We start from the raw sequence: 13,567 nt of genomic DNA, 5'->3' as shown, positions 1-13,567 counted from the left end.
CCCTTTGCGAGGAAACTTCCCCAAAACTATTCCCTAGTGATTATAACATCACACCAGAAAAATCTTCAGCCGTTTTAGCTGTGGTTACATTATAACATCACACCAGAAAAATCTCCAGCTGCTTTAGCTGTGGTTACATTATAACATCACGCCAGAAAAATCTCCAGCTGTTTTAGCTGTGGTTACATTATAACATCACGCCAGAAAAATCAAGTGTTTATTGAATTACCTTCATTATAATGATAAGTGTGACAGGAAAGAGAGTAGTGTGCTTCCACCGGGGATCCAACTAGCAGCCACAGCTTCCAATTTTGTCACTTTACTGACTGAGCTTATGGGGAATTCCCCCAGTGCAAAGCAACCATGATCCTACATGTTGTATGTACAAAATTCAAACCTGCCACACTAGCTACTCCCCCTTTTTAAAACTGCTCTCCTTTGAACACCACAACAACCCAGGTTATAGCTCAAGGGCCAAGGACACCATTTGTAACGGGACTGAACCAGCTACACTTAGCTACCCAGTCCACTGTGGTACGGAAGGATCTTAAGGGATATTGATATTCACCCTAGCATAAAGCTAGAAGGCAACCAGGATCCTATGTACATTTAAACCCTGCCTCATACTTTAGATCAAGTTAACCATACCAGGATCTGATGGGAGGAGACGATTGACTGGCAGAGGAAGAAAAAGTAACAAAAGTTTACTCTTTCCCAAACCCCAGAGTATTATAATGGGCTTAGTGTGAATTAGATGTTTTACAACTGGTAGTATTATTTATCATAATTTGATATTGTGTTTCATATCATTAAGAACCTATTGTCTTCAAAAATTGAAGGAATGATAAAGATGGCACCTATCAAATATTGGAAAATGTAGGTATTTTGGAAAATTTAGGTTTAAAGCTCAGCTGCCCGAAGGGCAAGTGAGCTTATGCCATGGCGCGGCGTCCGGCGTCAGTTGTCCAGCGTCCGTCAACTTTTCCTAAAAATCGCTACTAGATCCTTGGGTAAAGGGGAACCAATTTTGTATAAACCGTGGGTCTGGCCCCATAGGGGCCTGAGGGACGGGGCCCAATAGGAAACACATAGTAAATTCTTTAAAATCCTTCTTCTTCTGTAGGAATGAAAGGATTTGTTCCATATTTAGTCTGGAAGCATCCTTGGGTAAAAGCCTTAGGGTACACCAATTTTGTATAAACCGGGGGTTTTGAGGGGCAGGGCCCAATAGGGGAAATAGAAAGTTCTTTAAAATCCTTCTTCTTCTTTAGGAATGAAAGGATTTGTTCAATATTTAGTGTGAAGCATCCTTGGGTAAAGGGGAACCAATTTTGTATAAACCGGGGGTCTGGCTCCCCAGGGGCCTGAGGGGTGGGGCCAAAAAGGGGCAATTGGGATATATTGATTCAAGCGACTTCTTCTCTTGAACAAAGAGATGGATATCAACTATGTTTGACTGGAAGCATCCCTCGGTAGTGGAGATTCAAAATTGTACAAATGTTTGGGCTGACCTCCCAAGGGGCTGAGTGGCGGGGCCAAAAGTGAGCAATATGGTTATATTGCTACAAACGAATTCTTCTGTAGAACTATGCACTGGATATCAACCATATTTGACTGGAAGCATCTCTAGGTGGTGGGGATTCAAATTGTACAAATGGTTGGGCTGACTCCCCAGGGGGCTGAGGGGCGGGGCCAAAAGGGGGCAATTTGGCTATATTGCCATAAACGACTGTAGAAATATGCCATGGATATCGATCATATTTAGGCATAAAGAGACGAATGCAGTCATGATATTAGAATTGACCCCAGGGTCTGCCCCACCCTTGCAGACTTAACCCCTGGGTCATAACTTTGAAACGGTTGAGATCCCCACCCCAAGACTATAAATACAAATGCTGGACAAAAAGAGACGAATGCAGTCATGATATGAGAATTGATCCTGGGATCTTGCGACAACCCTAGGGACCTAGTTTCTGAGTCACAGCTTGGAAACAGTTGAGATCCCCACCCATAACCATACATTAAATTACGGGGTATGGAAAATCTAATACAGACATATACTACAAGAATTGGCATTGGGGTCTGGCATATTCCCTTGGATCTCATTTGGAGAATATTTTGCCATGATTGCTTATATAATTAGATATCCAGGTGAGCGATTCAGGCCCTCTGGGCCTCTTGTTTTATTTAACTTTCATGTTATCGTGTAATTATAAGGTGGACATTATGGAGTGGTACCTATAGGGTGATGTTCACTTAACACACGTACTGGAAATATGGTAGTTGACTAAAGATACTTTTACATAAACTTATTTATGAAAATCAGCCAAAATAGTCAAAGAGGTTAAATCCAGTTATACTATTAACCCTTCCTTAATAAATATTACTTGACCCAGATACAAAAAAACTTGTTACAGAGAATACCATCAATTCTGACCTGAAATATACAGTTTGCCCTCGTGTCATTAAGGTTCATAATTGTGTGTCAAGCATGAAAATTCCAGTCAAAGTATGTAATATATGTAACACAGGTAAATTTCCTCACACACCACAACCCCTCATCCTATCACTCTCAGCTAGGGCACAGAGACGGACAGTCATGAACTCAAGTTGAAACCTGGTAAGATAGACTAACCTGGTGATACAATTGTATTTAGTGTTCATTTTATCATTAATTGTGTCTATCTATTTATTAAACTATCTATTTGGATTCATGTAATTACTAATCTATATTCATACCTACAATTGTCCATATATGTAGACCTAAAAGGTATTTCTATTGTAATTGTAGGCTTCATGTATCCATAATAAAGACACCAAGACACCCTTAAAAGGCGTTGTCCATATCAATGGAACATAGGACATGTTACATGGCCATTAACAATTTTAACTAATAAATTACAAGATAACTGAAAACTATTTCTTCTGTATCAATATGCATCGGAAGTCACATATTTCTATAGAAGTATTAAAATGCACATCCAGAAGCTATAATAATTGCAAATGTACTGCAATTGCTTTCCTGGACTAAAACTTCCAACCTTGTACATTGTTTTAGTTATGGCCAGTGTTTCCGATCAACATAACAGTCAGTAAGTTTCATCAAACCCTTGTCATTAAAGTAACATTCAAGTTCTTTTCTTGGTTGCTTACTTTCAACAGTAAAGACATGTCAAAATAGGCCTAACATCACTGTACCTAAATTGGGACACTTTTTAGATAAATTTATGTTATACTCAATAGAGACCAAAATGCCTTTAATTCCACTTTTCATTTCTATCACAATTTGATATTTCGGGTGCGTGGTTCTATAAAAATAACGCAAAATACCATCAGAGATACGTAGGCCCTTGAACCGGCGTTACTGTAACCTGAAAGGGCCACTTCCAGTAATTTGGCGAATACTTTGGGATAGACGATCAATATCGGCAGAAGATATACTTAGTTGAAATATTTTAGAGTCAACGAGGGTTCTGTTTAAAATTCTTCTCCAAACGAGCATTAGTTTTGATAAAATAGACTTTTGAAAATGAAATCCAAATAAATAGCGTCGCACGGCACGTAAATCAGGAAAGTCTCGTTTTGGTAATTCTTCTTCTTCTTCTTATGTTATTGAATGACAGTTTCTTGGGCCGTTTTCCCACAAGTGTCTCGTTTTGGATCCTGTCCCGATTTGATGGGTAATTAGTGACGATTAGAACTGGCAAATTTAAGAGTTATGCAGTTGATTCAGATATTAAACCGACGACAACGACTAGAAAATTGATAATGTTAGTCTTACCTGCTGGAGGACAAAGTTACAAATGTTGCTGTATATCCTTATTATTGACACGGATATTCTATATTTTGACATCACCTGTGATACTTCAGGATGTTGTTGTGTATTAACTTACTTCCGGCTTCGAAAATAGGGGAAGGACTAAAACACGGAATTCTGTCGTCCGGGAATAAGTTCATGTCAACATGTTTTTGCAAACGGTTTGACTAAAGTTGTTCGTTTACGGTGTATTCATACTGTCATATCTTCCTGATATTTTCCTAACCCACGTGCATTAATTTATACATATCAGTCACATAATAAAACTAGTATTTCGCAGCAATAACAAAATGATAACCTTAATTAAATATGAAAAGGGTTTGATAAAAGCATATAAGTTATTACCCCTTTTAGCAGGCAAATTAAGCCGCATTCGTTTATCGTGATCCAACTGGTTGAACCGGTTGGACCAGAGTTGTTCGTTATGCAATAATGTCGGCCCTGTAATCAGATGCTTTCAGGCGAGCCTTGCATAAACTTTTGCAGATTCGCCAGGATTTTGACTTTTTACAATAAATTATTTACAATTTTGTTTATGTTTATTAAAATATGGAAGAAAATGAAATGACACACATGTCCTAATGCAAATGCGTGAAAAGGGGGTTATCTACAGTGATTAGTTGGGGATTTTTGTGTGATTTTTTGTGTGCAAGGTATAGATAAAAGATAAAAACTGGGGTATGTTTTAGAGTGTGATGAGGGCTTCAACGGCTGCATAGGGTAAGTGTGCCTTGAAGTCCTCTAGTGTTGTGCATTGTAGATTCCATTGTGTTATTGTGTGTGGAAAGAATGACTATGTGTAGGTGTCCTTTGTAGCAGATATGTGTTTGTATGCGTGAGGGCGTGCATGTCTGGTACGATGGTCTACCGGTGTGAGTATATGTGTTGGGTTTATGGCTACTGTTTGGTGTATAATTTTGTGAAAAAGGATAAGTCTTGTGTGACAGCGCCGTGTTTGTAGTGTTGGCCATTGTTACAACCGACTATAAACCGATCTGTAAACCGAATTGCTACTTAGCATACATGTAACACACTAGCAGCTTCACATGACGATATACATTACAAACCTGGTATTGGTTTTCGTATTGCTGTGATACACAAATTTATTTAAATGTCAATTTGGGACAGGTTCGGCTCATGATATCGGTGCAGGTTCGGTCCATGCAGTACATCGGAAGTCGTGAAATTCTTTAAGACGTCATAGGACAATAGTTTACAGAAGACTGACATCAACATAAGGGGCATAGCTCTATAACAATTATAAGGATTGTGGGTTGGATGATCAGAAGTCAGTCCTAATTTTTGTAGTTTCTTTCAAAAAAGTGCAAAGCAGTTAAGTGTCTTTGAAAGACAATTATGCTGATTCCAACGTGGGCCAAACTTACCCCAGACAGTCTGACCGAACTTGCCCAACGACGTCTTTATAAGTCCATGATACATCCAATGTTCCGACAAAAAAAAAGGTAAATGATTCTTCAAATACGGACGTGTTTGCCCTTTTGTTATTATTACATGAAAGGTGTGGACATTTTCTTCCAAATGATGTTGATACACACACATTTGAAAAAAATGCCATTACAGTCCAGAACGCCTTTAATAATAGCCGAACCACGGTTAAGTCTGTGGCCGAACTTGCCTGTCTTCCTATATTGATAGTCAGACTCACGCAAACAACACATCTTCTGATGTCGCTGACTCCGTTAATTGGTTTACAGTCTGAAATCCTTATGCTACATGAACAGTATTTTACATAACTGGTTACATCTGTAAAGCCCAATAAGTTCTTGTCAGTTCTGGTAGCTAATCTGATTTTTAGTTAACCACCATATATGAGGTTGATCATAAAAAATCATAATATCTCAGTCATTTTTTTTTCTACAAATCACAGTGAAACTCCGAATGTAATATAATTCAGCAGAGACATAGAATTCTAGTCATAGCACTGATATCGTCCGTACGATACATGTTCTTTCACGACGCTTCCTGTCGCCTTTTAGGTACGAACCGTCAAAAGGTGTTCCGATAAAAGGAGATGAATTCCGAGTGTAAGATGATGGCGGATGAGTTGATGATGGAGAGATGAAAGGGATTCTAGCGTATTTTATCATATTTTAAAGGTACAAGACTCGATTTCCTCGCATTTAAAGTTACACAATCATTCATTTTTTTACAGTTTTTACAATTACTAAAGCTTCCGAGTTCCGGCTTTTCAGTCGATGAATCTCCTGCACTGAACATCGACGCTTTCACATGTACACGTGACATGGCTGGGATGTTGTGATTTGGATTTTAAATTTAAGATAAAATCGTATTTATCAATTTAACCGGTTGTATTTTTTGTCCTATGTAATTCATTTGTTCAAAATTTACACCAACCCAAGAAACAGCTACATGTAGGTAACTAACCACTACCCATGTTCTGTAAATTTCAAATTTGATAGTGGTGTTATCCAATATGACTATATAAATGTATTCAGGTCCAGTATTGTATGCCGATCATTTCTTTTTAGCTCACCTGGTACAAACAGGTTGGGCACAACGGCACATATGGGTAATAATCCTGCATTTGGGTAACATCTTTGTATGTTATGGTTGAATGCACTTCGAATCTACTTTCACTATCCTATATAAAAAATCAAAATTTTGTACTTCACTTACGTTATTGAAAATCGCCATATCTATTGGTTATTACAAACAACTTTTGGTTGAACAGTTTTCGGTTTTGAAAGTATTTCATGACCTTTGAAGCCTTAGAAAAGTCGGGACATCTAAAATCACGGAAAATGTCAAAACACGAAACGTTCAACCAAAAGTTGTTTATAATAACCATATAAATAGCGATTTTTAATAAAGATAGTGAAGTACAAAAAAAATATTTTTTATATAGGATAGTGAAAGTAGATTCGAAGTGCATTCAACCATAACATACAAAGATGTTACCCAAATGCAGGATTATTACCCATATGCTTGTTACCCTTTGTCAGGTTGGGCACAACGCCCAACCTGACAAAGGGTAACAAGCTGTTACGCCCAAGATCCTGTTCGCGCTAAAGGTTGTTTCGCCCTAAATCCCTTTCGCCCTAATTTATTTATTTTATTTATACGCTAATATAGGGCCATACCCCTAGGAACTTGATCCTTGGTCATAACTTTAAAAACGTTGAGATCCCCGGCCTACCCTTTAGCCATAATTACTTGGCATAAACAGATATGAATAGGGTCATGATATTTGAATTGACCCTGTGGTCTGGACAGGCCCTTAGGGACTTAATTCATTGGGTCATAATTAACCTTTGAGACCCTATCCCTAGTATAATGCATTTTGCTTAGCATGAAGACTTGGATACACATGCCCTATCCTTAAGACTTTGCAGTAATACTTTCATTGAGAATTTTTTGCCATGATTGCTTAAATAACCAGGTGAGCAATACAGCCCCTCTGGGCCTCTTGTTTAACTTTTGGGATGGAGCAGCAGTCACACATGCAGTGACACTTTAAACCATCTTCAACCAACAACAAGGCGGGTCCCCGGTAAATCTTGTACGCTGCTCCCGAACCTGGACTGAAAACCCAATCAAGGAATCGAATATAAAGATATTTTAATTAATATCTCAACAACGCGATTGTTGATATTTTTTTTCTAATTCTACAAAAATTTCGAACATTATTTACTAAATGTGACATTTGGAATGAAATCTTTTAATTATCTGATAATTTAGAAATCGACGACAATGAATATTTCAAGGGGTTAAAACTTGAATGACCGAGTTACGATGATTTGAATTTTACGGTTTGTAGCATGGCATATATACTGTATGTGTGTAGGAGGACAAGGAATAGGGATAAAGATAGTGCCGTCGCTGGGGCTCGAACCTGCGACCATTGGCTCTCCAACCCGATGCTCTACTGCTGAGCTAAAGGGAAATTACCTACAGCTGACGCTTGTAAGGCAACCTACTAATCAATGCACATCTTTTACACTATTCCCCCTTTTTTTCATACACTAACCCAGTTTCTTGACTCCCCACCAAGGGTTCTCCTACCTTGAACAGAGAGGGTCAACGGCACCAATTTGTAGTAGGACGAGGAATAGAGATAAGATAGTGCCCTCGCTGGGGCTCGAACCCGCAACCATTGGCTCTCCAGCCCGATCCTTTACCAATGACCTAAAGGGAAAGTCCTTCTACAGCTGACGCTTGTAAGGCAACCTAATCGATACACATCTTTTAGCTGTGAATATTGACCTGTACAGTTAACAAAATGTCGCCAGACAAAATATTCAAAAATGGCGTGGCACATGGTCACGTTTGTGAACTCGACTGATCAAGAAGCATATTCATTATTCAGACTATATTATTTGTATGTATAAAGTATAACACCACCTAACCAAATCGGTATAATGTGAAGGTACCCAAAATGGAAAGTACATGTATAGCATTACTTAACATACTCATTTCTATTTTGCTAAAATTGCTATACAGTTGATGGTATCTACTCTAAATAAAAAGTGATATTATTTTAGATAGTTTTGGCAACTTTGATATGCCTAGTTTTGATAGGAATATTATTCTGTTGAGGAAACGATACATATGGATATCATTTTCTGTTTTAAAAAATGTCATTATCGACTCTTTGTTTTGTAGGTGATGCTGAGGATTTACATTGAGGTACATTGTAGCCAATCTTTACAACATCAGGATGAAGTTTGTCCATCAGTCCGGCGTTCTCCATCTCCTTGTACTATGCATTCTCTTCACCATTCTTGCCATATTCATTGTAATGACTGGAACTTTTGGTCCAGGTATATGGCAGGACTTTGACCCGTATAAAAAGTACGGGAAATGGCCGACCATATTGATGTATATAATGAGACTTCTGACATTGGTACCATTGCCTTTATCAATATGTAACTTCCTTGGAATAGTCATGTTCAACACATTCCCTGAAAAACCCAAAGTGAAGTCCTCCACACTTTTTGGACCATTTCTCTGCTTCCGAGTTGTAACACGTGGGACCTTTCCCGAATTAGTCAGGAAGAATGTTAGTCGTAATATCGCCATATGTTCAGAGCTTGGCCTTGATAATTATATTTTTGAAGTAGTGACTGACACAGCAATCAACCTTACTAAATCGTCTCGTACTCGTGAGGTGGTTGTACCAGCACAGTATCAATCAGCGAACGGCTGTCTGTATAAAGCGCGCGCTCTACAGTACTGCCTGGAGGACAGTGTAAATGTATTATCAGATAATGACTGGATTATTCACTTGGATGAGGAAACGCTGTTAACAGAATCCTGTGTTATAGGAATAATCAATTTTATAAAAGAGGGACTATACAGTTTTGGCCAGGGTGTCATCACATATGCCAATGAAGAAATTGTTAACTGGATAACAACTATTGCCGATTTAGTACGTGTAGGGGTAGACTACGGAATCATCAGATACACTCTTAAATATTTACATAAACCTTTGTTTAGTTGGAAAGGAAGTTACGTGGTAGCAAATGTCGCTGCGGAGAAAAAGATAACCTTTGATTTTGGATCTGAGGGCAGCATCGCTGAGGACTGTTTCTTTGCTTTGAGTGCTTGGCGAGAAGGATACAAGTTTGGGTTCATTGAGGGTGAAATGTGGGAAAAAAGTACCTTTTCTTTGATGGACTTCATTCGTCAGCGGAAACGTTGGGTACAAGGCATCATCATGGTCCTTCTTAGTCGTCAAATCCCGGCCAGGAACAAGTTTGGCATCTCAGTGATGGTTCTTAGCTGGTTAGTCATGCCCATCACCGTGCCGAACCTAGTTCTAGTGCCATTGTACCCACTGCCGATGCCCAACATCATCAACTTCCTGTGTGGCTTCATGGGTGGAGTTATGCTCTTCCTGTTTGTGTTCGGAGCAGTGAAATCATTTAACTATCGCAGGACTGGACTGCTGAAGTTTTTGTTCCTGTGTATCTGTCCCATTTTACTGATGCCTGTTTGTATCGTGATGGAGACCTGCGGAGTGACATGGGCTCTCATCTCTCGGAAACAAGGCGGATTCCACATTGTCAAAAAAGAGACCACGCCTTCTCGCATAGAGGTCTAACAAACTATCATCTGCCATAACCGACACATCATGCCTGTGTGTGTACCAGAATCTCCTTCTGTTCCAGAGTACAAAGTTTGACTAATTACCATACATTATTCATGTTTCCCCAGTTGTGTTAATGTTCTGTTGTCAGTCCTAAACTCTTCATTTGTTTGTACATATTTTTCAAACAATATACTGTATGTAAAATCATTATCAAATGAAATGCTTACTGATTGGTTGTCTGCAGACTACAGTGGGTACATATATATCTGGCCAATATTGTTGGGGCTGTATTTAGGGCTTATCAATGTAAAAATCTTTTCCATGAAATTTACTCTGCATTTCCACAACATCATCTGATATTTTCCAAATAGGAATTTTCAACAATTAACATCAATATATATGCATATGGGAAAAATCAAGGTATATTATACAGTATTTAAGGTGTTATATTGCTAATATTGTTGTGTTTTGTTAAAATATACAATTTTTTTTCAAACTTTTATTCCCAATCAAACACTGCCATAAAAAGCATTAAGTTAATCCTGAGTTTTGTGATGCTGTTGTATGGATGGTACATGAACATATGTATATTTTGCTTTCTTGTTGATATGACAACTATTATTTGTTTTTGTTATGGTGATGTCCATAACTTCATATAATGTACATGTGCAAATAATCAAGGTTGTACAATTTTTGTATACTTTTTTTACATCTGGAAAATCTCAAATGTGCACAAATTACATAAGTGTCCCCCCCCCCCCCCCCTCCAAGACAAATATAACCTAAATGGTTTATGTCCTTTTTGTCCCTAAAAAAATTCAAGAATAAAGTTTTTGTAAAGAAATGTTTTCATATCAGAAAATTTAGACACATTTAGCCTTGCATTAGGTCATTTTCCAGAGGGTCGTATTTGTTCCAGATCCCCTAGTACAGAACCTGTTCCCCTGCTCTTTAGTCACTACTTGTTAGTTGTACATGTGCTGACAAACACTTCCACAAGTACACAGCAATGGCGGTCACCAAAGATTTATCACCTACTCACAGTTATTCTCTTTATTACAAATAGATTTTTACTTATGAAAAATTCAAAGGAATGACAGAAAAGATAACGTCAATAATTGGATTTTTTGGGGGGATGTTTTTGACATAAAGTATGACTGGTTGGATCAGTTCTAGTGTAATCGTAGTACGGTGGTGTTGTTTCCTTTCCGTCACGGTCCTAACTTGTCTATAAAGACTGCCCACTAAGACTTACCTTAGTTGTGTTTTCTATATATACATGTAAGTAACACCCCGTACATAAGGACACTATTAGATACATACCTAATTGCTGTGCTGTAGAAGTATGACATGAAAAGTAATCTGGAATTACATGCACTGCAGGTTTAAGGAAATCTGTTTTTAGACTCTCTAGAAAACATCACTAGTAGATCACTATACCTGTCCCTCTTTCTTTAATGAACAACTTGGGTCCAACTGGTCACACTGTTTGAGATGAGATAACAGAAGTGGCCCTTTTAGCAGATATTTCAGGTACTTGTGTTTTTAGATAACTCCTTGTATCTATGATATTTACTTTCTCAGTCTATTACACTGAAGGGCTTTGTACACAGCCGTCCATACCAAACCTTTTTTTTTATCAATGGCTCAGTATGTCCAGTAAAGCAGGGATATATAATGTCTTTTTTTTCTTTTTTCTACCTCACTTACTGCCATTGTATTTCAACATCGACTTTTTTTCTGAATATTTTTCCTTAATAGATCTCCGTTGATATATTGTTGAACTCCTTTTAAGTTTACCATGCCACAATGTTGCCTAACAAATGATGTTGGTATTGTGAGATTTTACTGTAAATAAACATACATTTGGTTTTAAACCTTTCTATTATAGCAATTTTGCAGTCAAAGAATATATATAAGGTTAGATTTGTTAATGGCATACAGTTTTAGGGGTTTAAGACATACATTGTAGATGATTGAGCCATTATTATCTATAGATCTGATGATAGCTGTTTGTTTTAACTTTCTGGACAATGAATCTCCAAGGATCCAAACAAATGCAAAAGACATCATTATTTTTGTGACTTTTTACGAAATATTCTTTCTTAAACACAAAGTATCAAAATACGCTTACATGTACTCTTGTTAAAACTGAGAATACAAGTTAAGAGACACTCATATACATGTATAAGTAGTTGTTCTCACTCAGATCTCCACAGCTAACAAACACCAAGGACATCTACAGGCATTCTTACCTCACCCAGACCCCCTCACAAACACCAAGGACATCTTCAGGCATTCTTACCTCGCCCAGACCTCCCTTCACAAACACCAAGGACATCTACAGGCATTCTTACCTCACCCAGATCCCCTCACAAACACCAAGGACATCTACAGGCATTCTTACCTCACCCAGACCCCCTCACAAACACCAANAAGCTCGCCCAGACCTCCCTTCACAATCTGAGATCTAAATTTTATGTGATGGTGTTCAACTCTTTTGTTGTCCTCATTGCGTCAATATTTTCTTGGAACTTCTTCCTTATACGCACAAGTTTAAGGCAGAGAGATAGTATATGTGATACTTGGTCTTCAGATCTCTGAGTGGAGTGCTGCCAAATTTGATGAAATGAACCCCCTAGATGGGGTCTAATATTTGGGTTGTATTTGTTTGTTTGCTTGGGGTTAAACATCCTCACAACAGCCAGGTCATATAAGGATGGTTAGGTACTATTATTTTATTTATTAAGTTGTTACATTTATTTAATTATGTAAGATCCCTTAGGTCAAAGGTCTTTGAAGGCTTGTTCTAAAGGTCCATGAGTTTCAGATGAAATAATTTACAATCATCCAACAATAGTTGTGGAGTGAGATATTGCTGTAGTGTTTCTTGCCATCAAGTTTAGACCTTGACCTACATTGAAGGCTATGAGATGCATTTGCCAGCAGAATAACAAGTAAGCAGTACTGACCTTTTTTTACCTCTTGTTTATTATAAACATTTTGGACTGTTAAGAGGAGAAGGGTTTCAGTGATTACAGCTTTTTCAGAAACAGTATTACTTTTATTTTATGATATATTTTATTAGAGAGATTATTAGGATTAGTTTTAATCATTTAGTAGCTATATATATATATAAAGAATGTCAAGCTTTCTTCAAACAGATTTTTAAAATGACAGATTTTGAGTATGTCTATTTTAATCCATGTATCAATCATTCCCATGGTCCAATGTTACGTATAGTGTTGATACCATGATGCATTGATGATACCATGATGCATTGAAACTTGACATGTTGTAGTACATGTGTATGTTGGAGGTAAAATGTTGGGTTGATTTTTAACATGTATGTATTTATAGCCAAGATATGTTTTTAATTTTACATCTCTTTGAGATTTTGACAAAAAATTGTTATGTTTTCCTGATAGCGTTTTCTTCAGAATTCATTTCTTTCAAGGGTTCATGTTTTTCCATATTTTGTCAATTAATCATCGCAAATATCTTAACCGTTTAGGTTTTTGATTAAATATATTTATGACTCCAACATCTGAAAGTGGCTCTTTCATAACAAAATTGAAACAGTGTAGTATTACTAAGATGTAAATGTTGAAAGTATCATAATAAACACTGTAAGCTTTTTAATACACACACACACACACACACACACACACACACAC

At 37.5% G+C, this 13,567-nt stretch overlaps 2 protein-coding genes across 3 annotated transcripts in view; one reads left to right on the top strand and one right to left on the bottom strand.

Moving 5' to 3' along the window:
• The window catches only part of LOC110461798 (copper-transporting ATPase 1-like), a 67,252-nt gene extending 63,368 nt beyond the window's left edge, over positions 1–3,884 (bottom strand). The window contains exon 1 of the mRNA XM_021515465.1: positions 3,782–3,884. The gene's annotated coding sequence lies outside the window, so the exon portion shown is untranslated. The remainder of the gene's footprint in view (positions 1–3,781) is intronic.
• The window catches only part of LOC110461799 (beta-1,4-mannosyltransferase egh-like), a 32,642-nt gene extending 20,308 nt beyond the window's left edge, over positions 1–12,334 (top strand). Inside the window, exons 1-2 of one of the 2 annotated variants that reach the window (XM_021515468.1) lie at positions 5,706–5,934; positions 8,462–12,334. In XM_021515468.1, the coding sequence (XP_021371143.1) occupies positions 8,517–9,902 (1,386 nt within the window). In that variant the 5' untranslated portion in view covers positions 5,706–5,934; positions 8,462–8,516 and the 3' untranslated portion in view covers positions 9,903–12,334. Of the gene's footprint in view, positions 1–5,705; positions 5,935–8,461 lie in introns of those variants that run through there. The other variant, XM_021515469.1, reaches the window with a different exon arrangement.
• Positions 12,335–13,567: the final 1,233 nt, after the last annotated feature.

Source organism: Mizuhopecten yessoensis, unplaced genomic scaffold (genome assembly GCF_002113885.1).
Source record: "Mizuhopecten yessoensis strain PY_sf001 unplaced genomic scaffold, ASM211388v2 scaffold10679, whole genome shotgun sequence".
NCBI lineage: Eukaryota > Metazoa > Mollusca > Bivalvia > Pectinida > Pectinidae > Mizuhopecten > Mizuhopecten yessoensis.
Note: the sequence above shows the minus strand (reverse complement) of the source record. Positions and strands in the feature narration are given on the sequence as shown.